Consider the following 27,504-nt stretch of genomic DNA (forward strand, 5'->3'; position numbering starts at 1 on the left):
CCACTCCCAGCACCATGGCCCCACCACACTGGCAGGACAGGGGCTTGGCAATGCTGTCTCCATTTCCCTCTGCCCCCCCTAGGAAAATCACTAGGATTTGGATAAAATCACAACATTTAGAAGCTGGTTCAGCAGTTGTCATCCCTTGCCCACGGCTGGCAGCCAGAAAGGTTCCCTCCATGTCCATGGGCACCCAGCAGCGAGTGTGCAGGTGTGCAAGAGCTGTTGGCCAGCTTGGCAGTCCCAGGACCCTCCAGCAGCCCCAGGACCCCCCCAGCAGCCCCACAGTGTGAGCGCGGTGCCAAGGCAGGGCCATGCAGCAGCAGCCGCCTGCCTGCCAGCCCCTGGGGTGCATGGCTGTCCACAGTGGGGGGGTCAGACAGCAGAGACCCCCTCCCTCCCATCTCCCCTCAGGGCACACGTGGCACCTGGTGCTGTTTGGCCGCAGGGGAAGCCCAAGGCACCAGCTCTCCCAGCCCAGGGCCATCCCTGGGGGATGATGCCCACCCTCCTGTGGGACCCAGGGGCTCGCCAGGGCCTGCCTCACTGCTGCCACCCCAAGCGTGCAAGGGTGAGCACAGCCCAGCCACAGGCCAGGACATGGCCAGGATGGCACCCAGGGGCTTTGCGTGGCTCCCAGAGGTGTCACAGACACAGGGCTGAACATGTCTCTGTTTAATCCTCCACTCCATCCAAACAAGCCCTCACTGCCCTGGCTGCGAGGAGCCTGGGGGTGGCCACCTGCCCTGCCCGGCCTGCGGTTTCCTCCCGGGCTGGCACTCACTGGCAGTGTCCTGTGGGCACAGCAAATCCTTCTCCTTGGGCAGCCACTTGGCCCAGATGCTGGGCCAGGAAGAATTTGTTTCTGTGGCCTTGGCCCCGCTATGGCAGCACCACTATCTTCTTCTCCAGCGTCTGCGGTGGGAAGAGGACCCTCCTCATCACTGTGTCCAGCTCCTCCAGTGCCAGTTGGGCGTGCAGCACTGTTGCACCATCAGGCTCAGCCACCACCACGTGCTTCAGCAGGCGGTAGAGGTCCCGCAGGACATCCTGCAGCACCTGGGCAGAGCGGGCAGGAGAATCGTCAGCACCCGCCGGCATCTTGCCCGTACCCGCAACAACCCAAAACGCAACCCTCGGCGTGCCCTGGCAGGCACGGTGCTGCCCCTTTCACCAATGCTGCTGGTGCCAGGACACGGCGGCACCACCACCACCACCCTGCCCCAGGCGTGAGCCCCAGCCTTCCATGACTCAGTTTCCTCACACACCAGCAGCACCGTCCGGCACAGCGGTGCATCACGGCGTCCCTCCAGCATGGGGGCATGAGGGGTGGCCGAGATCCCCACTGCTGGGATTACTGTGGGGAACCAGCCGTTTCCTCCATGGGAGCTGAGTCCCAACATGCTCATTGCTGGGAAGCCAGAAGGGAGGCCACGGCCCGTGGAAAAAATGGGCATTTCCAAGTCAAATCGGCGATGAACAACTCCCACGGCTCCCGAGAGTTGGCACTGCCCCGCAGCAAGGCACTGCCTTGTGGCATGGCAAAGCAGCTCAGAGAGACACCCCAACAGCTCTGCTCCATGAAGGATCCGGTGCTGAAGGAGCCCTTTGGTGGGGAAGGCACAAGCTGGAGGTCCCAGTTCCACAGGACCTTCCCTGGAAGTTGCCTGGGAATGAGCCCTGCAGCCCCTGTGGGGCAGAGGCCATCCCTGAGCAGTGCTGTGCCGGTGCTGGGGGATGTCCAGGAGCCTGGTAGAGGCTGCCCCTGCCCAAGGGACAAGCGGGGAGGTGACCCACCTCGGTGGCCTTGTCGCTGAGCCCCCGCAGCAGCAGCACCACCACATGCACAGCAGCTCTTCGCACCTCTGCCTCGGGGTCTGTCTTGGCTATGGCTGTCAAGCAGGAGGTGACCTGTGGGGACAGGGGAGGGGGGCCATCAGCAGGGTCAGGGGGGTGTGGAGGGACTCGGCAGAGCAGACAGCCATGGCCCCACCTTTGGGACTCCCCTGGGGTAGTGGGGATGTCCCTCAGTGGCCTGGGGCTGGAAGATGAAGATGGGACCCCTGCACACAGCCTGGAGCGGCCGCACATTCCCCTGCCAGCACCCAACCAGGGGGATCGGCTTTTTATGGGGCGTGGGACACTGAGCAGCCCTCCCTCCCGCAGGGGCCAAACGCCACGCAGATGCCTTGGAAAGCTTTATAAAAAGCAGGCAGAGTCGAAGGAACCTAATTAAACCCACGGCAGTGACAGCCGGGAGAATTAGCAGAGCTAGCGTGTTCCCGAAATAGCTGCGTGTGGTGCATTGGCATCTCATCAAACGCTGCCGGTACCGATGCTGAGTGGCTGCGAGCGGGAACCGGGAAGGAAGCCTGAGTGCTGCATCCCTGATGTCTCCTGACCGCCCTCCTGCTCTGGGAGGCACTGGGGGCTGAAGCTCTGGCCCCTGTGGTGGCACAGACCCACCAGCTTGAGGGGTCCCAGACCATGATGCCGGCAGCTCCCAGAAAGCACTTCTCAAACCTCTGAGGAGAAGACCCCCAAGAGCCAGGCTCACCCCACTGGGACCACATCTCCAGCAGCTCTGGCAGCCACATCTTGCCGGGAGCCCCCAACCAAGGCAAGGGATGGGCATCCCTGCCAGCCATCAGCTGCATCATGATAACGGGTAGGGTAACGAGGTCTCATTAAGTGGGAGGAGGTGCCACTGGCAGGTACTAACTGTGTCCCCAGGTCTCCTCCTGTAGTGAGATTTCTATGGGTGGAGCAGGCACCGCCACATTTCCTTGGGCTATTGCTTCCCTACACAACTGACATCTTCAGCTGATTATAAAGCTTTTAGCCCTAAAAATCAGGACTAGAATTTCCTGAGTCTTTGCTTTGGGTCCAGTGACTTTTACACTCTGCAATATCGGCAAATATCACTTGTCCTTTATGGAACCCCCTAGGCTGTAGTGTCCCCATCAGTGAGCACTCAGCAGCCCTGCCAACTAACGAACCGCCCTCATTAAAAATAACGAACCGCCCTCATTAAAAAGCGATGGCCCCACGCTCTCCAGGCGCAGACCCGGGGAAGGGGTGGGCAGTGCTGGGATGGAGCCGATACCTCCTGGACGATGGAGCCCAGCTGAAAGCCGAGGCGCTGGCAGAGCTCGCCCAGGTTGGAGAGGCTGCTGGCCCGCAGCGTGCTGTCGGGGTCCCGTGCACCCCGCAGGAAGGCCTGGATCAGCGGCTCCCGGTGCTTGAACACCATGTCCCCTGCAAGAGAGAGCAGAGCGGCACGTCACGGGCAAGGGAAAACCCACGGCGTCCTCCTGCTAAAGCCCCGGCGCTGTCGGGAACAGCCATATCGGGCCCCCCTAGCTTTGCAGCACCACTAAACAGCTGGGTGCAACATCTGGAGCACGGCTCCCCAGCATGGGGACCTGGTACAGACAGAGCCTGGGTAGGGACTCATCGTGATGCCAGGGACAAGGATGCTGTGGGGCAGTCCCCTGGGGTGCTGGCAAACCCCCGACAGACAGCACACACCCCACGGCATAGACCTTTGTCTGAGGCCATTCAGTGCATCCCACGTTCCCCCAGCTCCTGCAGGGGCCGTTCAGAGGTGACCGCAGATAAAGCACACAGAAACGAAGTGCGAAGCCCAAATTCTCACATAATTCAGCCGCACAACCCTCCTCCCCAATTAGCACAGGCAGGAGCTGCGGATGTGTGAGCCGCCTAATTAGAGGTTGGTGCGCTGAGCCCGTGACCGGCATGCACAATCACCCAGCACAAGAGGTGCCCTGGGACGGTAGCCATGCATCCCACAGTGTGGACACAGCTCCCACCAGGCAGGGGCTGCTCCAGCTGAGGGGAGCGCGAGGCAGCACTCGCCTAGGAGGAATGTAGGAAAGGAGGAAGCTCTGGCAGTCTACCTAGCCCACCAGCTCGGCGGTTTCCCAGCTCTCCCGAGCACCATAAGCCCCTTAGATGCTGGTATCCTCCAGCCGATGGAGGCAGTGGGATGCTCCCGGATGCAGGGACATGAATAAGCCCTGTGGGTAGCAGTGGGACCCCATCACCTTGCACATGGAGGCTCAGGGCTGCTGCTGCGAAGGGTTGGGGACAGGCCAGCCCCTGCCCTGCTGGCATGCCAACAGCCTGGCACTGGCTGTGTGCAAGGAGGGAAATACTGCATGCGATGGCCAAGAGCTGGGCAGGAACAGGCAAGGCAGCAGGCAGCTGGGTCCTTCTGTAGGACCATCCCGTCGTAGCTTCACTGTTCCTGAATCCATCCCTGTTAATGATGGACCATGTGATTGGTGGGGCAGGGATGGATCCTCCATGGCACAGGGCAGAAGAGCTTGAGGCAGCACCATGATGCCAAGGATGGCTATGCATCCAGAGGGAATGCAGCCTGCTCTGTGCTTGCACCGTCAGGAGTTGGGATTATGGCAGTGCTGGATGGCCTGAGCATCCCCTCTGAAGCCAAGGGCACACTGGCCTCATGCTGGAAGGCCACACAGAAAGAGCATGGAGCGTTTCCCTTTCTACAGCAAGCAAGGCATGTGCTCCCTGGTGGAGAAGGAAAAAGGTCTGCTGTGGTGCACCCAGAGCAGATTTACAGGTTTACAGGGAAAGCTACCAGGGTCGGTGCAAGGTCCCCGTGAACACTTGTGCCCCGCGTTCCTGGGGGCAGAGGAACGGCACCACACACTTGGGATGGGGCTGCCACACGCTTCCAGCCACGCTGCTCATCTGCTGGGCAATAAGTGCCCACTGCAAAACGCCCTCCTGGGTGGGAAAAAAGCCGCTCCAGTGGGATGGTGGGCAGGGACAGGAATGGGGACGGGGACAGAGGCAGAGGAGGAGGGAGGCACAGCAGTCCCCAGGCAGTAGCAGGAGAGCTCTGAACCACAGCAGCGTGGCTGCACAGAGCACAGCGTGTCTGGAAGCCCCGGATAAATCCTCGCTCTAGAATCGTCAAGCTTTGCAACAAAAACAACTTCATGCGATTTGTTCTATAAATACGCAGGCGAGCCGGGACGCGCCGGAGTTGCTGCCCGCGGCAGAGGCACCGCGGGGAGGGGGGAGCCGCAGTGGAGGCCGTGCCCACCGTCCCGCTGCCAGCCATGCTGGGGGCAGCTGCCGAGGGAAACCTAGCACGGTGCGGCTGCAGCGCCAGGCAAGGCAAGGGATGGACACACAGACATCGCCTCGGGGTATTTGGAGACCTCTGCTGCCGCTCACACCGCTCGCTGGAGCTCCACGAGGAGGTGATGGGATTGCTAGCCCATAGGATGCCCCGTCCCCATCCCGGCAGGAGGGCAGGGAAGCGGTGCTGGCCCTGGTGGGATGCCCACAGCTGGCAGAACTCAGGATTGCCACCACGGCCAGGGGACTCCACTGCAGTGGCTGTGCCCTGGAGGAGAGCTCCGGCAGGCCAGGCAACCTCTGCTACAGCCAACTCGGGAAACAAAGTGCCCAGCTAGTGACCAGGGACCCCTGCCTGGCTGCCCCAGCAAGCGGGGACACCGGCTGCCACCTTCCCCAGCTGCGGAGAGCTGCGGCCACACAATCTTGTTGGCCTGGCCTCTGCCGGGGAGAAAGAGGAGGCGTTTTAGGACATGTCCCAACAGCGGCTGCCGGAAAGACCTCATCCAGCTTTTACCCCTCAGCCCTGCATGTTCGGGCACTTCCCGGCAGCCTGTGAGCCCAGCACTGCCGGCCGAGGGGACGGTGGGCTGCTGGCAGGATCCACCACCCTGCTCCTGTCCACTGGCAAACCCTGGCCAGCCACTCTTTTGCTTCCAGTGCCCTGTGTTAGGGCTGTAGGAGCTGGTTCTCACCTCCGGACAAGAAGCCCACAATGGTTTTGCCCCCAAGACCTGGTTGCATGGCAGAGAGCAGTGAGGGACCAAATGGTGTCATGGCTGCTGGCAGTGGCCAGCATTGCCGTGCCCATGGATGTGGCTGTGGACTCACCCAGTGCCCAGGTGACACGCATCAGCACCTCGCCCAGCTTCATCCTGGTGACAGTGGCCACGGTGTCCTCCGTGCCCTGCACTGGGCACCCATACCGTGCCAGCAGGACAGGCAGGATCTTCTCCGGGTACTCACTGGAGAGCAGGGCAACACCTGGGGGGAGAGCAAGAGGAAAGCGTGAGTCAGGGCCAGGCTGGGGGATGGCATGTGCCACCACCCTTGGCAGCGGAACCACTCCGATGTCCTCACTGCAGTCATCACCCACCAGACCCCCTGCACCACCCTGGCCCCGCAGCCCATCCCACAGCCCCTCCACTCAAAGCCACAGCACCAGGGCAGCCCAGCGCTGGGTCCGGCTGGGTGCCAAGCTGAAAAATAAATAATTTAGCAGTTGGCAGCAGGTGCCCACTAACTGCTGCGGGTTAATGTTCCTTGACCGAGCGTTGACTCGACATGCCGGCTGTCGGATGCTGCGGGGCTTGCCCCAGGCTGGCCCAGCATCAGGGCAGCCGGGTACCACAGGTGATACTCGGGCACAGTGTCTATGATTGCTGGTCCCAAATCCCTGCCATCAGGCACACGCTGCTGGTGTGTCCTTGTCCCTGCTGGAGCTCCATGAATCCTCTGGGTTTGCCTGGCCCAGGCTGGGAGCCAGAGCCCAGGCAGTGGGTGCCTCTCCGATGGGGAAAGGCAGCTGCTCTCCAGGGAAAGGGCAAGCGGCAGAGGCTGCCTCAGTAGTGCCAAGCGCTGAGTCAGGCTGAGCCCTTCAGGAGCAGCTGCCTTCACCTCCAACCCCGTTCCCCGGTTATCGGAGGATGCCCGGCGTGGGTTACCCTCCACAAGCCCAGGCACGTCTGGTGGGGCAGCAACCTCTCCTCTGTCATCACCTCGCCAGAGCCCAGCTCTGGGATACCCAGCAGTGACACGATGGCCAGCTCTGGTCCCAGCACCAGCATGGCCAGCTGGTGGGCAAGCCCTGCTGCTGTGGCGGGGAGCCCGAGCAGGGCGGCGGAGAGCCCCCCTGGCACAGCGGCCAGCACCGCACACGGCATGCCACAGGTGCCACTGCCAGCATGGCGCAGGCTGGGTGAGTCACCACCGCAAGGAACCGCGTCAGGGTTAATCACAGCCACAGCCGGGCTGCGAAACACGGAGGCAGCTGCGCAGGGTGTATTAATCACCCGGGGACGGTTGAAGCGTTTGTGTTTCACCTGCAGGGCAAGGACAAACCCATCCCACTCAAGACCGTACAGGCAGAGGGAAGCACAGTGATAAGCTCCTTTTCCAGCTAACGCTGAGGGTTCCCTTCCCAACACCAGCTGAGGCTCCTGGCAGTGCCGGTATTGATCCAGGTCATGGGAACGGCACCTCCCTTCCAAGTAACCCGGTGCACCGTGACCAGCCGGCACAGCCGTTCCACAGAACACTCATGTCATGCCATCTGTGGAGGCACCTGCCTGTAAACCCCAACTGGCTGCCTGGTGGCGTGGGGTTGCACTGAGTCTGTCAGAGCAAGCACGGACTCAAGGGTTTCCTGGGAAGAGGCGTGAGCAGTGGCAACACTCGGTGCCCCCAGCAGCAGCCCGGAACAGGCAGGAGGGCATCGAGCAGAGCTGCTCTCTTGCCAGTCTGCTGCTCCTCACCTTCTGCCCGCACAGCTGGGACCAGTGCTGGGGCTGGTTGTGTGCCTGCTCCTGCTCTCCCCCCTCGGGGGGGGCAACAATTTGCAAGGCCATGAGAGGCGATGGATCTGGGAACCAACCCGGAGAAAGCTGCTATGGTTCAATTTCCATGCGTCTGGTTGGCACCAGTCAGTAGCGACCACTTTGGCTGGAACAGAGGGACACGGCAGAGCCCCGGTGGGTCCCCATGGCCCTGGCTCCTCTGCCAGCCTCAGCCGAACACACTAGCGAGCCAAAATGTTACTCGGGTGCAGGGCTGGGGTGCCAGGGCCATGCCCCCAGTGTGCTGAAACCACAGCCCCAGGCCAGTGGCATGGACCTGGCATGGGGACGGTGACCGGCTCCCGGGTGTCCTCCTGGGGGATGCCCCGAGGGTGAACCTGCCCAAGGCTCCACCGAGGAGGCACTTGCGGTCTGTGCAGCTCAGCAGTTCAGTCAGAGGGTAAATGAACTAATTACCCACTGAGTAAGCACAATGGGGAGCTGAAGCCTGCCGGCTTTGGGAACACAGCACAGAACCTGCATGTGGCTCCAGGCTCCACCAAACAGCATGAAGACAGGGTCGAGGGGGGCAGGAGACACTAAGCAGCTCTGCTGCTCTTTGCTCTCACTGCCTGAAGGCCCCTCAAGCAAAAACCCTTCTATGAAGCACCAGCACTTGCGCCAGATGAGCATCACTCACCTTGGATGGCAGAGAGGTAGACGAAGGCATCCTCGTGCTGCATGTTCTCCAGGAACACCTGCGAGGAGGGGGGAGCGCCATTGGCACCAGCCCTGTGCCCCAGCCCCTCTTGCCTGACACCTTCAGCAGACGGTGACAGCAAGGTCGGAGGGCTCTGATCATAGGGACTGTCCCCAGCCCACCGGCACACTCAGCCCCAGCTCCGCACCACAGCACAGGACGGGGACCATGTCAGGAGCCTAGTACCTGGAGGAGTTTCTCCTGAAGCTGAAGTGCCTCTGGATCCCTCTGCGTGATCAGGCTGGCGAGGCAGCGCAGGGCGGCTGCTCGGCTAGGGGGCTGGGGGTCGTAGGCTGATACCAGGAGTTCTTGGAGCCCAGCCGGGGCCGGGCTGTTGGCACATGGGGATGGAGTGGGACCCACAGTGCCAGGCTCATGGCTCACATTCTGTTCTTCACTCCTCTCCCTGGGAGCCGAGAGGCTGTGCCGTGGTGGTGCCCGGCCACCCCCTGGGCTTGGGGCTCCGCTGGGGGTGCCGGCAGGGTGCTGAGCTCCCATCCCTGTCTTCTTCCCCAGCACACTGTCGGCAGCGGCACCCACCGTCTCAGGGGAGAAGGCGCCGTGGGTGCAGATGGCGATGCGCAGGTCTGTGGCCAGCTCCTGGGTGAGGGGCTCAGGGTAGGTGCGGGAGAGTTCCTCCAGCAACGGCACCAGCCGCTTCAGTACGGCAAAGTCACCGGATTGCAGCTGTGTCGGGGAAGAGAAGCAGCACTGGCACAGAGGTAACGGGAGGTTCGCTCCCCGTGATGCTCCTGGCAAGGCAGGCCAGTAGCCCAGAGGTGCACGAGCCACAGAGGGTATTTCGTAGCCCCACGGCAGCACCAAGCTGGCTGCCCTCTGTCTCCACCCCACTAACACCACCCCACTTCAGGCCCCATGAGCTGCCCCGTGGCCCCAGCGCTGATCCTAGCCATGACCACACCAGCCAGAGGTGCTGTGGGAGAAAGCGGGAAGGGCAAGAGCCCAAAGGAGGGCGGTGCCCATGCGGGACCCTCATGCTCAGCATGGGGGCTGAGCTGGGAACATTCCTCCCACCGTTCTGCCAGGGCCACCTGGGGTGTTTGCCTTTGGTCCTGTTTTCGGTCCTGCCCAGAAGGCAGCTCCAGGCAAGGCAGCTGTGACACGTCCCAGGGTCGCAGCGCCTGAGGGGCAGAAGTTCCTGCCTTAACCTTGATTTAACTGCTAATCCCAGAAGCAAAATCTGCCAGACCTGAAAAGTGATGCTTTAGCAGAGATTTTGGGGAGTTTGCAGATGTCTCTGTAAAAATCCCTTGGCCATTGAAACCCAAACAGTTTTGCAGCTGCCTCCAAAACCTTGTGTTCAATTTGTTAAGCTGCTCCCATTAACGCCTGAGTGGGAGCAGGAGCTTGCCTGGGAGGGGGCCCATTAGAGCTGCGGGACTCTGGTTTTAAGTTTTCTTCAACTAAATAATGCCTCTTTTCCCAACGTTAGGAATTTAGCAATACGACACAATAAATTATCTTTTTCCACTAACAGTTGGGTTTTCCTTCGGGCGAGTCCGGGGATGAAGCAACCCCAGCAGCTCAGTGATGTAAGTGCAAGCCAGGGCGATTGCAGCGCGCTAACGAACATGCGATTGCTCCCCAATGTCAGCTCAGCTGGCTCTGCATAACGGGGTAACCGGGCAAGGTACCACTTTTATAGAGGATTTCCAAGAACGATACAGCCCACACCGGGAAGTTCATTGCGCTCCAGAGATGGAGCCCTTGGACATGTCGGGATGCAGAGGATACAGTGCTGGTATTTAAAGATGCTGTATGTGACTGCACTGCTCTGTCAGTGCCTTCTCAGAAGCAGATTTTTGATTATAGATTAATTAACTGTGCTCTCAGGGGTGCCCTGCCAGCATTGCACCCTTGGTGGGTGCCCTGACACTGCTCTGAGGAGAAATAACACATCATAGAATCATAGAACGGTTAGAGTTGGAATGGACCTTAAAGGTCATCGAGTTCCAACCCCCCTGCCATGGGCAGGGACACCTCCCACTAGAGCAGGTTGCTCAAAGCCCCATCCAGCCTGGCCTTAAACACCTCCAGGGATGGGGCATCCACAACTTCCCTGGGCAACCTGTTCCAGCGCTTCACTACCCTTACAGTAAAGAATTTCCTCCTAATATCTAATCTAAATCTCCCCTCTTCCAATTTAAAACCATTATCCCTTGTCCTGTCACTACATCTCCTGACAAAGAGTCATGTATATATATATATATATACACACACACATATACACACACTCTGAGATTAAGAGGGACCCCAACCTGGGGAGCACCCAGAGCATTGGCTGCAGTCCCCCTCGGCCAGTGACAGCAGCAGGACAGTGCCTGGTCACCCCCCTCCCTGTACCCCATGGCCGCCGAGCACCCCAGCTTTGCACCCTCACCTGGACGGCTCCGCCGAGCATGGCGGCCACGAGCCCCATGGCCATGGCGAGGGTCTGCGTCTCCGCTGCTGCGCCGGGGCCCTGCGCTGGGCTGACGCAGGCCCGCTGCAACGTGGCTGCCACGAACTCCTCCACCTGCCGCAGGAGAGCACGGGAAGAGCAGTTAGGAGGGGAAACACCCAGGGGGTCCCCGCTGCCTCCCCAGGACTGGGCGCTCTTTAGCTCGTGCTGTCTCTCTTTGCATCTATTTGAATTTTTCGAGCCCAAGCCTTTCTCTAGTGCAATTTTCTACGAACCCTTTGTGTTTCCTTGTTGTTGCCACCACCCCGACCTTCCCTCTCAGACCCATCCCAGTTGCCTTCCCAGTTCCCTTGCCCTCAGCCCTGGTGAGCCGGGGGACGGCTGGGGTGCTGGTGAAGCCCAGCTGTGGATGCACTGGGGATGCAGGAGGGAGCCTGGGCTCCTGAGGTGGCTGTGGGGGTGCTGGAGCCCTGAACCGCTGCCCACCCCCTGGGCAGTAGCACAGAGGTGTCCCTTCCCTGCCCCTGCCTGGGCTGGGGTCATTCCCAGCCACCTGTCCTTGCCCAGGATGGCTCCAGCTCCTGCGGCTGCCCCACGGCTCCCCAGTATCAGACACCATTTACCCACACACAGCCGACACTGGAGTCCAGCCCTTTACCACACGTGTCACACTTTGTGATTTTCTCACAATACTTTCCCCCCCCTCCCAAGCTCACAACGATGGCGCCTGGCTGGCACTGGCCTTCTCAACACTTGGCACCAAACCCTTTGATCCCACAGGCTTCCTGCGCTTCTAACGGAGCTTGAAATATAGTGAGTTTATTTTCTCCAGGTTCTTTGCCAGCTGTGCTGGCACCGCAGGGCTAGGGGCGAGCTCACCAGCTGCGGTGGCACCCGGGCACCCGGCCATGCTGGGAAGGGGCTGAATCCGGGTCGCTCCCCCATAACAGGCGTGTTGCAAAATAAGAGGAACTCTTTTGCTCCTATTTTGGAAAACAAAGCAGGAAGGCAACAAGGTACTATTGCACCAAATCCCACACTTCCAGCCTCCAGGGCACAGGCACAGGGTGCAGGCAACGCGTTTCCTCATCAGCAGCGGAGCTGATTGCTGCCAGCTTCGTTAAGCACATCCCTACTGCAGCGAGTAGGGAGGCTGGGAGAAAAGGCTTGGGTAACCTTCGGGGCTGATTAGCCCAGAAATGAAATGTCGTCAAACAGCAAGAATAGGGAGTAAAAACAAGTGTTAGAACATCTGCTCTCCCAAAACAGTGACACACAAGCTGAATGGGTTGAAATTACATTTAATACGAAAAATAGGAACATCATACATAAATAATCTGCCAGCAGATAGCTACTGAGAGAAACAAAAAGTTAAAAAAAATTCCTAATCTAGAAGGACAGAAAAAACATCCTAATCTAGAAGGGTAAAAAACACTTGAAAAATAAAACATTGGCACATGTTTCTGTCTCACGTAGGAGAAGAGCATCCTTGGTGTATCAAGGAAATCAAGTAAATCTCACGAAACTCTGTTGTGAGAGGTGGAAACGGTAAATAAAATATATTGTGCAATTGAGGGGGTCCACAGCTACTGCCAATCCTGGGGTCTGGCTTTGGGAAGCGGATCCCTCCCACTTGCTCCGACCCCATTATGTACACAGCCACGCTCCAGAGCGCCCACAGGAAAAGCAAATGCCCCGGAGGAACCCCGTGCTGCAGAACCTGCTTAAAAACAGCTCTGCAACTGCTGTCCCCAGCCGAGGGAGCCCTCCTTGAAATACAACCCCCAGGTGGAAGTATAATGCCTTTTTTGGTCTGGGATTCTTTTTTGGTGGTTGTTTCCTTTTATCCTACACTCATGGCTGGACTCAGAAACCTGGCAAAATCCTTCCCCATTTCCCATCCCAACTTCCTGACCCAGGGAGCGGAGCCGTTCCCGCGCGGGTGGGTGCGATGGAGAGGCAGGTTAGGACAAAGCGGTGCTGGCTGCCGCACCCACCGGCGGGCGCCGCAATGACACCGGCTGGGTCCCCTCTGTCACTGCATAGCACACACAAAGACTCCTTTGTCCCAAGGAGAAAAGTGAGGAAACCTGTGCTGGCAGTGACCCGCTCTGCTCAAGGCAGCCACAGTTAACTGCATAACCAGGTCACTGAGTTAAAAAAAAAAAAAAAAACCAAAAAAAAACCACACACACACAACAAAGCAGGATGAGGAAATTAAAATACATTGATCAGCTGGGGAATACCGTGCTGCCGTTGGTGCCCAAACCTTCCCGACCTGGCATGGGGCAGGAGAGCCGATCCCCTTCAGCGCTGCCACAGCGTGGGCTCAGGGCGGACAGAAGGGCCGTATTTTAACAACCCTTTTTGGTAGCAGGTTCGAGGAGCCCCAGCTGGCCTTTGAATGATATTAAATAAACTTTGCAGCTGCCCATTCATGAAGACATGGAGAAGTGCCCACTGTATGAGCACGGTTATGCCAACCCTGATGACCGGACACACCACTCAGCGTGGGGCGTTCCAGCAGCAGAAACCAGAGAAAAGGCACGAGTGGCCCATTCAGGGACAAGGGACAAGCGGGACACGGTGGCAGTGCCACGCCATGTTCATCCCACAGCATCCCAGAGGCAGCTACCAGGGCGTGCCAGAAAAAACAGGCACCACCACCATAGACAGGCAGCAAGAACTTGCTTAAAAGGTCTGCTGGGTACAGATGTCTTTAAGCTTTGCTAAACTTGGAATAAATTTTGCTCAAAATAAAGACGAGAAGCTGACAAACCAGAGTTCTGATTAACACACAGACTATTCTCTTGGCTTTTAATACACAACCACGGACACAAATACGAAGACGTCTGCTGGGCTGCTCCCTCCTGTCTCTGCAGCTGACTCTGTCCTTGCTGCTGGCACCGCACAGGATGGTGTCTTGTTGAGACACTTGCAACTGAATCAATAAACTGCTTTTCCTGGGGATGCTCTAGCTTTCTCCAGCTGTTTCTTAGCCACTGTCTCCTTAGATCCCAGCAGCCTGGAGCTTGGTCTGCCACACGCTCCAGGGCTTTGCCATGACCAACCTGAACAATGTCTGTGAAGATGGTGTCCGAGACGCTCTCACACAGCGTGGCCACGAGCTGCAGGACCAGCAGCTTCCTCCTCTGCGCAGTATGGTACTGCTCCAGCTCCAAGAGACTCCCTCCAGGCACAGCAGCTAAGTTTGAAGCCTCCTCATCCTCCGCAGCCACGTAAGTCAGTGCCTGCCAGGAAGGAAGCACAGGGAGGCAGTGGTTAAATACACGCAAATCACCAGGCCAGTGGTCCTGGGCGCAGCAGGTCCACGCTACCCACACCTCTACCCTGCTGCAAGGGGCTCCCAGTTACCTCCCCTCTTCCAGCCTCATCTTGTTACACACACAGGCCTGTCAGCAGGCCAAACCCTCGCAAAACTCTGTCCCTGTGGTCCCCACACAGAGCACTTCTCCCAGGGCCAACTATCCTCTGGGCTGTCAGGCTTACTGGGTCTTTGCTTGCAGCCTTGCTTCTGGCAGTGGCTGCTCACAAAGGCACCAGATCCCCCGTCCCCTTTGCAGAGCTCATGCTGAATCCTCACACGAACAGGACCTTCCACTTGGTACAAGTCTCCAAGGTCTCCAAGAGCTGCCCACAGCTCCCCTCCTCCATCTTGTGTCACAGCAGCATCCCTACACCCAGGGTGCTGTCAGCCCAGCATGTCAGCCCAGCATGACTACAAGCTCAACCTGAAGCATGGGCGCAGAAAGCACAGCCCAGCCCAGGAGAGAACTGCAGGGGCTCGGAGCGGGATCACAGGGAGAAGGTGTCCCGCTAGAGCCAAGGAAGCAACAGAGATTATTCATAGCATCAAACACACCATTAAACTTCAGACATGCTCCTGTTGTTGAAAGAGCCCAGGGAGAACAAGGGTTAACCCTTCAGGGACCAGGGCTGCCTCCCTCTCCCAGGCTCTCCTGCCTGGCATGAAGCAGGATGCTCCACCACGTGCCGTACCCTGGCTCAGTGCTCCTGAAGCACGTAAGGGGACACTCGGTCCCTTTTGCTGTTTGCACACAGACCGCTTGGCCCAGTGCTCCTGCAGATGTGCCTCAAAGAGACTTGCCGGCCCTTACCTTCAGGCACTGGATGAAGAAGTCTCCAGCTAGACCACTCTTCTGGCAGTGAGACAACAGCTCCACCAAGTTCTCCACACGGCACTGCTCTGAGGAAACCTTCTGGTAGAGGGCCTCATCTTCATCACTGAAACAGGCCACTGTGTCACCAACATGAACATACCCACACACACACCCCCCCCAGGCTGGCTCTAAACAACTCCGTGGCAAGGTGAAATCCCACTTCTGCCTTCTCCTGGAAACCTTCCTCCACAGCACCACCAGAGAGCTGAAGCCTGGAGGGCAGCTGAGCCAAACTATTGCTCAGTTCATTTGGTCTACATGATCACGCACTCAGTTTATTAATTAACCTGCATTCACTAAAGGAATAACATCAACAGTAACCACAAACACAAAACACATGTTTAATCCATCCATGCTATAAAGAACAGGATTAGTGCTGGGTAATTCATGCAGTGGTCATAGCCATGAAAGTAGGACAGACACCGGCAGAGCCATGGCCGTTAAACAGTAATTTTAAAGTATACCCAGTTTAACCAGTGCAGACCCCGGGGCAGACCTTCTTCTAATTCAGGTCAGGAAGAGATTGAAATGAAACCAAACCAAGCGTATTTGTACAGGGTTTTGTTACGGGTGCACACAGCTCCCGGCACACCCACCCCATGGACACTACTGGGCAGGAGCTGTGAGCTCCGCCTGCTTGACAGCGCTGCCTTCGGCTTGTACGGCCAACTAACAGCTAGCCCTCTCTACACCAAATGTCACGCTGCTGAACAGTCCCAGTGTGCGTGGCTGGAGTCTAATGGCTGCAGTTTATTCCCCACATGGCCACGCTCTGCCTCTACTTGTAGAGACCATCTGCAAGAGCAGGAGGGGAGCTCAGTCGTTGGCTCCACCACACTGGCATCACTAGAGTCCTTGCTGCAATGGTACCACCTGCGCCCGAGGGATTCCACTCGCTCCATACAGCCGTGATCTGCCACGAGACAGGCTCAGGCTGGAGGGCAGAAGCTGAATTTGGGGAGCATTGGGACTGAAGGAGCACGTCCCATTCCCAGACACCCCACAGGCAGCACTAGGGACTCAGGGAAAGCACACAGAGAGAGCACACTGACACTCAGACAGAGCGTGCTGCTTTTCAGGGCTGAAAGTCAGAGCTCTGTGCCATGTATGAGGAACCCACAGGTTGTGTGGAGCATCGCCTGCCTGAGGTGGGTGCAGACAGTCATCTACCTGGGCACATGGGGGAACGAGACCATGGTAGGACAGCACCGGCAGCCCCATGTTCACCTGGGTTCTCTCTGCCAGGCATGCCATGAAAAGCCCTACATACTGAATGATGCCTCAGGACTGCCCTCCACACCTGGCACTGCCCCAACAGCACTCACCTGATGGTTTCCTCCACTGCGATGGTGGCACCACCCTCGCTGCCCACACGGAACTGGCACCGCGGGTGGAGGGCACACACGCTGCTGTTCAGCCCTGCAAAGCCTTCGAGCACAGCCAGGGACGCCTCTCGCTCTGACTTCTCCAAGAACCAAAGCAGGATCTCCTGGCACGGGGAGCTGGCAAGACAGAGAAAGCAGTGGTGACCTCGCTGTGCCCGCTGCACCCTTCCCTGCACAGCAGCACTGCAACGGGACCACGCGTCTTGGAGTGAGGGGAAAGACAAAAGTGCTCTGGAGTGTCTACAGACACTCCTTGGGATGCTCTGGCAGCTGAAGGCATTCGAGTCAGTTTATAAGGGGATCAGCAGCACATCCTGTCCTTCTGGCGTTCCCAGATGGAAGGATCTGGGTCCTCTGAGATTTCAGCCCGGCGAGGAAGGGAGCACTCTGTCTGAACAGCATGTCTGTACAAGGACAGCCACTTCCACACAGCCTCAGCCCAGTGCTCCACGCCAACATGACAAAGCACGGGGCTGTCAGCTGTGCCAAGGAAGAGGAGGAAGGAGACAGGGAGCACTGTAAGGTGGCACGGAAACCCCTGCCAAGGAAAGATGCAGGTTAATGAGGTGGAGTAGCAGCACTGTGCCAGGGGTCTGGAAATCTGAACACTTCCAGGCAGCTGTGGTTTTAGTTACCCCTGCCAAATTCCTGTGCAAACAGAGAAGCAAGCAGCAACTCTGTTCACCCAGCAGCAGTGTTAACTTGGCTTGTTCTATGAACTTGCCACAGCACTCACTACTCTTTGAAGTGATTAACGACATTAACTACACAGACCTTTTAGGGAAAGCCTCCAGTACGCACATGCCAGTATAACCGCAGCAAAGTGTAAACCCACCAGGACTGCATTTACTAGGCTGGGCCAAACTCAGGGCAGCCCAGGGAAAGCCCGGGAGGAGAAAGGAGAGAGGACAGCCAGCACCTGGCCACCACTGTCCCTGCCACCGTGACTGCCACACATGGTGCTTACCATTGTACATCAATCCTGAGGGAGCTGGGCACAGCATGAGGGACAGCTGCCAAGAGGCAGGTCCTGCATGTATCAGATGAGAGCGACCCCAGATCAGAAAAGAATGATCTTGTATTTCTAAAAGCCAGCATTCAAGTTGGTTTATGTATTTTTTACCCTGTTTCTAAATCCCTGCTACACAAATCCCTCTGACAGTCAGCCAGGTCCCAGCGTCAGCATCTCTGTCCAGAAACAACCACAATTCCTGTTCCTAGGTGAGCACTAGGAGTTAACCTGCACTACCAAGGTGCCCACCGGGAACACTTGCCACTACACTGAACATTTTGGCTTTGGGGAAGACAAAAAATAACATGAGAACTGCTTCCTCGGGCACAGGTCTGCCAGTAAGGTCATGTACCTTGCCCATGCCTGTGGTTATTGCCTACTTTGAATGAGAGCTCTTCAGGGTGAGAAAATACATCTCAGCTTCTCTATGTGCCCACACGGAGCACGTCCTCTGGAGGTGGGCAGAACAGAGATGAAACCCCAGAAGAAGTCATGCACAATCCTTCCTTACCGTAAGTATGACACATTCTGCTTGGCGAAGGAATAGAGGGAAAAAACCACTCCCAGGACTGACTGCAAGGATCCCAGCACCAGGCTCGAGCTGTCATTTCCAACCACATACACCTACAGAGAGAAGGGCACAGGGAGGAGAGTCAAACACCTGCATGGAGCAGGGGGAAGGCAAACGGAAGGACAGAAAGCACGTCTCCACACAGAATGGCTGCTGCCAGGGAGGATGGCAGAGGGTTTCCAACCTCTGTTCCTTTCAGTCTGGAGCCTGTTTTCCCTGATTATGCCATATTCTGTATTAAAAGCAGCCTTCAGTACCACTTTTCTCCTAGCATTTGCTTAACCACATCAGGGCTCCAAGCTACAGGAACAGTGCAGCAAGCTATTCAGGAAGTCTGCTGCTTAGGGGTAAGGTCTTGCGTTACAGAGAGCTGCAACAGGAACCTTTGAATTAGCAAATCTTTATGGAAATATTGCACCTGGAGCCAAGTCTCAAATAGAGATCAGTCTCTAGCAGGGCAGCTGGGCTGATGTGGGCTGAGCTGAGCAAGTGGGTCGCAGGGGCTTTGAGGGGGCTGTAGGGCCTCGCTCCTCTCCTCCGTCTCAAGCAGCACCCTCCTGAATCATTGTCACTGCCCTCCTCCACAAAACCAGCACCCCTGTCCCAGGGAAGCCACTGTTACCAGCTCACCGCACACAGGTCCGACCATGCTGCCCACAGAGCACAGGAAAAACACTCAGAATTCTTAGGACATTGCATTTCCTTTTGAATCCTTTAAAAGAAATTATTCAAAACTAAAAGCCAGGTAAGATGCTGGGAAGACTCAGTTTAGAAGTACCAAGCCTGGCACAGCCAGACTCAGGGTTTACTCAGGGTTGTTGCATTCAGGTCCTCATTTTGTCAGGCTCTAACTCCTTCAACAGCTTTCAGTTTTTAAAAAAGGGGGGGGAAATAAAGTCTTTTCACAAGTTCTCCAAGGGATTTCCAGCTGTGTCAGCTGGTGAACTACCTGCTCAGAATATGCTGTGCCTTCACACCAGAGCACTCCCCACACCTCCAACCTCTGCAGCTGGAGAGCAATTGCCTGCTCCAGGGCTGGAAGTGGCCTGGGGACAGACCAAAGAGCTTTTTGCCTGCTGGAGGCAGTGTGACAACCCAGGTAGGAGGGCTAGGAGGGAGATTGTCCTGATAACATTCTGCCCTGCTGTATTGATGCAAAACGACCTTTTTTCCTGTGCTAATCCCTGTGGAGCCATTCTTCCTAACCAGAACCTTTTGTACACAAAACCTCCCTGATGAAGCCCCAAGGATGGTTTCCCACTCAGCATCAAATGACACTTGCTAGGCAAGAAACCCCCGCAAATCCTCGGGCTGGAGTCTCCGTCGCTAATCTGGTTGCTGTCAGGCCTCCAGCACTATGCCATTAAGGAGGGACCCGCCCCAAACTCCCCCAGCACTCGCATTGTGAACGGCAGCCACAGAGCAGCCCTCCAGACTGGTCTCTGCCTGCCAGCTAGTTACAACAGATCATTACCACGCAAAATACTACAACAATCACAGCATTTAAGAGCTTAGCCTGCCTAGGGGCATGCCAGTAAGCAAGTCACCAGCTTCTTAAAATTGAATTCCTGGGCTGGAGATGTCCTTCTGGGTTGGAATGCGCAGCAGAAAGCTGGGCTGCTGTCAGGGCAGGCAGCGAAACCTGCAGTGCAGTACTGGTGATATTAGTGGGAACGGCGGAAAAAATGAGCTATGAGGGAAGGTTTCAGAAGAGCGGCTTCCACAGAACAGCCCTGTTCCTTCATAGGGAGCACAAGAATGGACCTCACCTCTCCCCCAAATGCCAGAGTCAAGACCTGCACTGCTGAACACCCTGCTTGTTGCTCCAAGGGACCCCCTGCAGGGAAGAGCTCCACAGAAGGTGCTAAATCTGCACTGTCCTCCCCACAAGACACTTCCTCTAACACAGAAGATGGCCTGCTATTGGCAAAGCCAGAGCGCATCTCTGATGAGACCTCAGTTTCCTTCCATTTTCCTGAACTCTCCCCATCCCTCAGCACCTGATCAGGGCTGGAAAAGCTGCTGAGCTTCAGCAATGCCTCCTGAGCTTCAGCAATGGCTTCCTGCTTCGGCAGCTGGGCACACAGACCACCTCCAGGCACTGTCCTGCACCAAGAGCAGCTCTGGAGAGCAGAGCAGCAGAGGAGGTGGCTGGACACCCAGCAGCAGCTGCTGAAGGACTACCCACCCACAGTTTTAAAATTAACTTCATGCACACCAAAATCCTCATGTCACAGGGTTCGGCTCACAATGGTCCCTGCAAAACAGGCCGATCATTTTTCCTTACTTAACATTACCAATGGGACTAGACAGACTGTAATGCCTTTAACCCCATGAAAGATATCAGTAGGGGAAGATGAACCACTGGGGACACCCCCTTGAGACCAGCTGCAGTGTTCTCCCACATTTCTGGGACACCTGAGGTGAGCACACAGCCACTAACAGCACCTCCCCTGCAGCTGAGCTGCTGCCCACCCTCCTTTTCCCATACCCACATGCTCTCTGCCTCCTAACAGCAGCCACCAGGATAACTGCGCTGGCTCTCCCACCTCTCCCCGCGGCTCTGTGATGCCTCTGAGCTCACCTTCACTCTCTTTTTCACCCTGGGGACAGCTCAGCAGCCTCAGAGCCACACTGAATCTGCTCACTTCAGGGTGCCTGCTGCAAATGCCTCACTGCCAGCCGGCTGCAAAACCACCCAGCGACGTGCTGGGGGCCCTGCCAAGCTGCCCTGTCTGCAGGGCTGAGCAGTCCAGCACCGCCGGCCACTTGCCGATACCTCAAATGCCCTCTTTTCCAGGTCATTCATTCAGAAGCATTTTGGCCCAACACAAGAGCTGGCTGCCACCCATGCATCCCTCCACCAGGGATAAATGCTGCAGGAGCTGTAGAAAGGCTTCCAGCTCCAGCAGTCTGGCTCAGGCTGCCCTCTGCAGACCTCAGAGGCAGGAAGAGCAGCTCCCAGCAGGTTCTGCCTCCCACACAGATAGCACTGGGCTCAGTATGAGCCATATTATCCATGCTCTACAAGGAAGAAACTGAGGCACAGAGGCACTAAGAACAGAGTGGGCCAAAGACAGCCTGATAGGAGAGCTCAGGCAACCTCTGAAGATTCGGCATGTGCAGGATTCCCTGAGATCCCTCCTTCCCTCTGACCCGCTGCACAACTCTGACACTGGAAGGTGAGCGGCATCACCTCAGACTGGGATTGACAGTCCAAGGCCACACATGCTGCCAGACCAGCAGTACTCCTGACTAGGACCTCCTGCCCACCATGCTGCCCGCTCTGCTGTTACCTGCTCTACCATCACAGCCCGAGTCCTGAAGCTGCTCTGACAGTACACCCAGACCCAACAGTCCTGTAGAAGCTGCACAATCTAGCAATGCTCAAGGCCTTGCTGCAGCTCATGGAGAAAGAAGATATGAAAGCCCCATGGAGACTCCTGGCTATCAGCCCACTGCTCAGACACCAGAAAGACACTGGGAAAAAACAACCAGTAAGAGTTCACTGCCATCTCGCAGAATGTTTTGGGATGAGAACACTTGGAAGGATGGAGGCAGTGCCTCTGGTATCCAGCATAAATCTGCAGTCCCACCAGCACAGTGCTGCATACAAGATTATTCTGTGCAGCTCTTGGCCTCACCTCAGCATCGTGACTGCAGGAGAGGCTGGTTTTTGTCACGGTCTAAGACACACACAGAACTGCTCAGAAAGTCTCAAACCAGCTCTCACTTAGAGTTTTCTTACCTACACTCAGGCCCAAATCAGACACGATACCTTGAGCACATCTTCCACACAGCTGCCGAGCTCTGCCTCTGTCACCAGCACAGTCCCTGCTGATAAATCTTCCACTGCTAGCTCTGAAACCAAAGGGCAGAAATATCAGCACCCCCACATGCTGAGGAGTCTCCAGCAGAACAGCAACCCCACCATGCCCAGCACCAGAAAGCACTTTGTTAGTTCTCTTGCCCTCTGTCTCCTCTATCAAAGGCAGCATGGGAACCGATGAGCCCTCATTAGCTGTGCTAAATATCACTGCAGTGTTGTAAACTCCACAAAGGTTACAAGCAAATCAAAGCAGACCACAACTTCTTGATGGATTATTCCCCAGGGAGCAGCTTCGTCAGCGTGGGGAACCGATGGCTTCCGTCCGTAAGCCCAAAACAAGACTGTCAGGCTGGAGGGATTCCCAAAGAGTAAGTGGCAGAAGCCCCACTACTTGGCTTTTATGCTATAGTAATTTGACTCAAGTGCTAGTAAACATGGTGCACGCAGCCACCCAGACATGCTCCCAACTGAAAGAGCTGGCCTTGCACGCTCAGCAGCCCAGCTGCCAGCACCTGAGAAAATCCTGATGGAAAGACAAAGATCAGCAAGAAACTAGACCCTTCTCCAACCTGGGGCTTGGCAGAGGCGAGCCAATACCTGCTGTCTCCGAGCACCGCAGGAGCGGTGCCAACAGGGGCTGGAGCAGGTGCTTCTCTGCCAGCTGAGGGTGCTCTTTCGCCATGGTGAGCAGCGTCGTGGTGGCCACTCGCTGGAACTGCCGTGCTGTTAGTTTGTCCTGGATGTGCAGCAAGTCCAGAATCTGGAAGGAAAGCCCACGATAAAGGAAAAAAGATCAGCAGCCCCTTAGAAGGGAGGGGCAGGCCGACTCCTTGCAGCCAACGGCAGAGATTGAGGAGCCTCCTGTAAGCTGCTTTGCTGGACATTTGGCACAACATTACACATATGGAAGAGCCCATCTCCCTCCCGTGCACACGTTAACACAGGATGCGTTTCTGGGCTCAAACCAAGAGTCTGCACCGCTCCCAGAGCGAAAAGCTGGAAGCAAGAGTTCCTCAGCAGAGAGCTCACAGCTCACCGCTGAACAGCTCGTGTGATCAGGCAACACCATCCAGCATTTCAATCAAATATGGAAAATTCAAGAGGAGGGTGGAAACACGTCCCACTGCCAGAGCAGCAGAAAAACGACTCCACGTTGTCCTGGCTCCAGCAGGGCCACGCTCAAGCAGAAGTGACAGTACCGATGTGCTCCAAGCCAGGAGCTAGCTCCAAATGCCCAGTCAGAGCCAGCATGTGGCAGGAAGAGAGGGACCTACCTGGGGGCACACCAGTTGGTAGTAGTCCTCGAGGGAAAGGCACTGCTGTGGGCAGGAAGCCAGGATCTTTGCAACCATGTCGCATTTTCTCCAGTCCACAGCTGCTGCTTCAGCACCAGCACCACCTGCTCCACCAGCAGAAAGCCAAGATCAGCTCAGATTGACAGCAAACTGCAGCGCCATTTCTAGCTGAAGCCAGATGTTTCTGGCCAAAAACTGGATTTCTAGCTCTTATTACTCGCTTCAAACCAAGCACCTTTCAGGTGACACATGAATTTAATGACAGAAGGGGGAAAATTACTGTCCAAGACCTTTGATACTGGAAAACAACTGCTACAAGTAGCTGTACAAGCCAAAAGGTGGAGGGTGGCCATGCTTGGAGGGTGTCACCAGGTTAGTATTGGCCGGAGGAGGCTTTGGCACTAAAGACTGTGGGATTGAGCTTTTAGAGAGCAACAGTTTCCCTCCCTGGCAGGAAAGGGAGAGCAGGGGAGCAAGGCTGCTGAGCCCTGGAGTGGGACAGATCTCACTCTGCCTGCAGCTGCTCACAGCCCAGCGTTGAGCATGGCTCCCACCGAACCGGCACCAGCACAGGTCCTCGGAACAAACCGTGTGCTGTACACACACGAGGTGCAACCCCACGAAGGCACAGACAGACCAAATTAACTTGGAGGCTTTCAGTCTGGACCTCAAACGTGACAGCGTACCCCAAATTAAAGGCATTTGCAGTTGGAAGGCATTCACCGTTTGGGAGTTCGACATAGTCAGAGGCAAAATCTGCGCGAGTGTTACAGAATCAGCTTGGTCTGACAAAAGCTGTTTCCCATTTCAGTGCTCTGATGGCACTGCCTTTCCTGGGCCTCTCATGGGATGAAACGTCTCAGACACATCATCACAGCCTCTTTTAATCTGCGATTCTGGAAGCCAAGAGCAGCGTCAGAGCACCCTACTCACCGCCTGTTCCCTCCATGATGCCCCGAACCACAGCCTGAACCCCGTTGGGTCTCATTAGCCTCTCGGAGAGCAGCTGACCACAAAGGCGCCGCAGCCACGCTGGAGCCCGCACAAGGGACGGCTTTGTTTCTTCCCCAGGAGAGGGAGGACTCTGAAAGGAAACAAAGGAGCCGACTAAGGAGCGTATTTGCACACTCCTGTGCAAACCCTCACTAACAGGCAAACAGCCTGCGTCCTGACTTGAGACAGGAGCACAGGACAGGGAAACCTTTTAAATAAATCACTTCTTCATTCAGTGGCACAAAGCGAATTAGGGCTTAATGAGAGAGGCCAGCCTTCCCAGGAGCATCCCCTCATGCAGAGCTTCCCTCCTTTAATTAAAGCCTCTCAGGGTCAGGCAGCAGCTCCGAGTGCCTTATTACCAAAGCAGTGCACAGGGGGCTTGGGGGACAAGTGGGGTTCAATGCAGGTAGGGGGCTCTCGGCGGTGACCCCTGCCAGGAGCCGGCATAGAGCACTGGGCTGCGTAGGTTACGTGGCGACCCCACAGGCTCCTTGGTCAAACAAAGCAACTCCCCTTGGCACAAAGAGCAGAGCTGCCTACAGGCTGTAAACCCGCAGAGCAAGCAGTTCGAATGGAGGTGCTTGCTCGGACACCCATCTCCTCCTCCCCGCTGCCACCAGGCAGCCATTGACACAGCCACGCAAAGCAGCTGGTGCCGAGGCAGCACCGCTTCACTCCCTCAGGTGGGAAGGGGCAGGTTCTGGAGAAGGAGGCACTTTGCTTGGCCAGGCACAGCAGATGGAAGGGCCAAGCCAAGCGGCACGTGCTGCAATGCGGGTCCTCAAGTTCACCCACACCCGTGGGCACACACCCCCGCACAGCAGGGCCTGAGCTGCTGCTGCAGCCCGAGCGACACGCACCCAGCAACTTCACCCACGTGTTCGCACATCACTCATGGACAGGGTTGCTGCACCAAACTGGTTTTTAAAGGTGTAAGAACGTTTCCAGGAGAGCAGCAAAGGCACCCTCAGCGCGCTGGCACGCACAGTCCCAGCATGGTGGGTGATAAGACACTCCCAGCACCCCACGCTGGGGCTGGCCTCGCTGCCGATGGGTACCTGCTTGGGCCGGCCCTGCAGGACGAGCAGCTCCCGCACCGCCAGCGGCTGGTAGACACGGTCTAGGACTTGCTGCAGGGTTTCCCGGCACCGCATTTGCTCTGCTTCTGAAACGCCCTGGAAAAAACAAATCCCAGGGTGTGGAGGACAGCCCAGCTGCTGGTGCTAAACCCACCGGTGCCCCTCCAGGCCCTCGCCAGGCTCCCATCCCACCTCTGGCATGGAAATTAACGTACACGCCACGGGAGCTGCCATGGGGCTGCCCAAGCAGGAGCCCAGCACGACCATGGGCTCGGCCATGGAACATGGGGAGCGGGCTGGTGGCCCTGACATGTTTTTGGCCAGGCGGGGTACCCACGCTGGCACCGATGGCACAGGGGAGTGGGAGGAGAAGGGACCCACGGACCTGGCTGTGGGCGGCGGGGCCGTGGCCCAGCAGGCAGAGGCCGGCGAGCAGGAGGCCGAGGTGGCGGGCGAGGAGCGGGCCGCCCAGCGCCGGGTGCTCGGCCAGCTCGGCCAGGGCAGCGGTGGCGGTGTGGAGCCGGGCCCCGCGGGTGGCCGGAGGCAACGGGCACGGCGCGGGGAGCCCCGGGCGCTGCCCCACGCCCGGCGGCAGGTAGGGCACAAGGCCCAGCCCCACGGCGGCCCGCAGCGCCCGCCCCACCGACCGGCCCTGTGCCACGCTCAGCGTGTCGGCGCTGGGCGGCGGCGCGGCCCCGACCCCGCGGGCGGCGGCGGGGATGGCGGCGAGGGCGGTCAACCGCTCCTTCAGGCACAGCAGCAACGCCAGCAGCCCGCAGGCGGTGGCCCAGCCCGGCTCGGCCTCGTCCGCCGCCCCGGCGGCCAGCGCGGGGGCCCGGGACAGCACGGCATGGCGCAGGCCGCGCAGCGCCGCCCAGCCCGGCGCCCGCCGCAGCCGCTCCTCCAGTGCCGCCGCGTTACTGCGCAGCGTCTCCGGTCGTAGGGCGCCCTCCGGGCCGGGTTCGGCCCCGCCATCCCTCTCACCGGGCCCGGCGGGCGGCCGCAGCAGCAGCTCCAACGCCTCCACCACCTGCTCCAGCTCCGGGGCTGGCCTGGGCTCCGTGCCGCCCGCCATCTTGCGGCCCTCGGTCGAGGGGAGGAGCGTGGCTGTGCGCCGCCATCTTGGGGAGGTCGGCGGAGGGGGTGGAGCGACACCGCCCGCCGCCATCTTGGGCGGGGCGGGAGGAGGTGGTAGAGCGGCGCCATGTTGGGGCCTGACCTGAAGGGGGAGCGGTCGCCGCTGCTCGATGGTGGACGATAGCTCGGGGCTCGGCTTATTCCCAGCAGGGAACACAGCTGTCCCCTCGCCGGCTACCGGGGTGGGAGGCCGGCAGTGTAGGCCCCCGGCCCTACAGGCGTCAACAGCACCCACCCCTCTGGCAGGTCAGGTATTTCAGGAGAGCTCCTGCCCCCAAGGCTCACCCCTGTGCTTCTGGATGCATCGAGCAAAATTTAGCAGCTTCCAGAGAGAAACCAGCAAGTCCGTTTGCCAAGGGAGAGCCCAAATACATCTCCGTATCGTAATCGGCGTGTGGAGGCGGAGGTGTGCAAGGCAGCCTGCTCTTAGGGTCAGTGGCCAGACCTACCTTTGGAATAAACAGCTTATGTGCATGTTGCAAAGCACATAAATTAGCAACTTGCCTGTCCAGGACTGTAACAAGGCAGGATGACTGCAAAATCCTTCACCAGCCTCTGAGGATGCTGCGTGTTTGAAAGCCTTCAAGCACTGTGGGGCATGTTACTCTTTTGTGTTTCCTCACTGGGCACGGCCTCTGAAAGGGGGCACAGCCATTACAGGGTTGGACAAACATCAGTGATTTCTCGCTGATGGCTGACGGCTTCACCTTTGCTGCACAGGGTCAGGTGTGGGACCAGGCACTGCACACGCAGCCACCCTGATAAGGTGCAAGCCTGCTTTTCACGCCATGTCCCGCTCCTTTCCTCAGGGCGTGCCCGGGTAGACTCAGCACAAGGCAAAACCGTGACATGCTGTTGGCTGCAGCCCAGCCTCCTCACGGCCCCTGCAGATGAGAAAAGACGTGCTCTGGTCAGGATCTGTCCCTGTTGCAAAGAGGAGGCAGCAGCAGCTGTGGCTGTGCCGAGGAACAGCTCTCCGTGGGGCAGACCTGCCTCTGAGCATGGACATAGTGAAACCAGCAGAGATGCACACAGAGAAAAGGGCTTTTGATTTTCTTAAAACAATTTATTATTTCAATTTCATATAAAAAAAACCACACAATCAATTAATACTAGGCCACTGTTGGCTTCGCAGCCTGTCTCAGACCCTTTTCCCATAATAAAAAAAATACAAACCATGAC

General features: G+C 57.6%; 1 protein-coding gene across 1 annotated transcript; it reads right to left on the bottom strand.

Annotated features, from left to right (window-relative positions):
- Window positions 1-661: 661 nt before the first annotated feature.
- TANGO6 (transport and golgi organization 6 homolog) lies at window positions 662-26,353 on the bottom strand. Its single transcript, XM_074158017.1, has 17 exons — window positions 25,571-26,353; window positions 25,165-25,281; window positions 24,044-24,194; window positions 23,090-23,217; window positions 22,413-22,575; window positions 21,765-21,847; window positions 17,927-18,039; window positions 16,344-16,520; window positions 14,956-15,082; window positions 13,888-14,067; window positions 10,796-10,930; window positions 8,581-9,081; window positions 8,335-8,392; window positions 5,971-6,123; window positions 3,107-3,258; window positions 1,798-1,911; window positions 662-1,059 (listed from the first exon to the last, which is right to left on the bottom strand). The coding sequence occupies exons 1-17, from the start codon at window positions 26,351-26,353 to the stop codon at window positions 883-885; spliced, it is 3,312 nt and encodes a 1,103-aa protein (XP_074014118.1). The 3' UTR covers window positions 662-882.
- Window positions 26,354-27,504: the final 1,151 nt, after the last annotated feature.

The sequence above is a fragment of the Numenius arquata genome, chromosome 13 (genome assembly GCF_964106895.1).
Source record: "Numenius arquata chromosome 13, bNumArq3.hap1.1, whole genome shotgun sequence".
NCBI lineage: Eukaryota > Metazoa > Chordata > Aves > Charadriiformes > Scolopacidae > Numenius > Numenius arquata.

Excerpts from the sequence above, each read along its gene's own strand:
- TANGO6 (XM_074158017.1), bottom strand. The coding sequence starts at position 26,353 with ATGGCGGCGGGCGGTGTCGCTCCACCCCCTCCGCCGACCTCCCCAAGA. Across the intron at positions 14,068-14,955 it reads TCTTCATCCAGTGCCTGAAG|GCACTGACTTACGTGGCTGC; the intron begins GTAAGGGCCGGC and ends CCTTCCTGGCAG. Across the intron at positions 3,259-5,970 it reads GCGTGTCACCTGGGCACTGG|GGGACATGGTGTTCAAGCAC; the intron begins GTGAGTCCACAG and ends TCTCTCTTGCAG.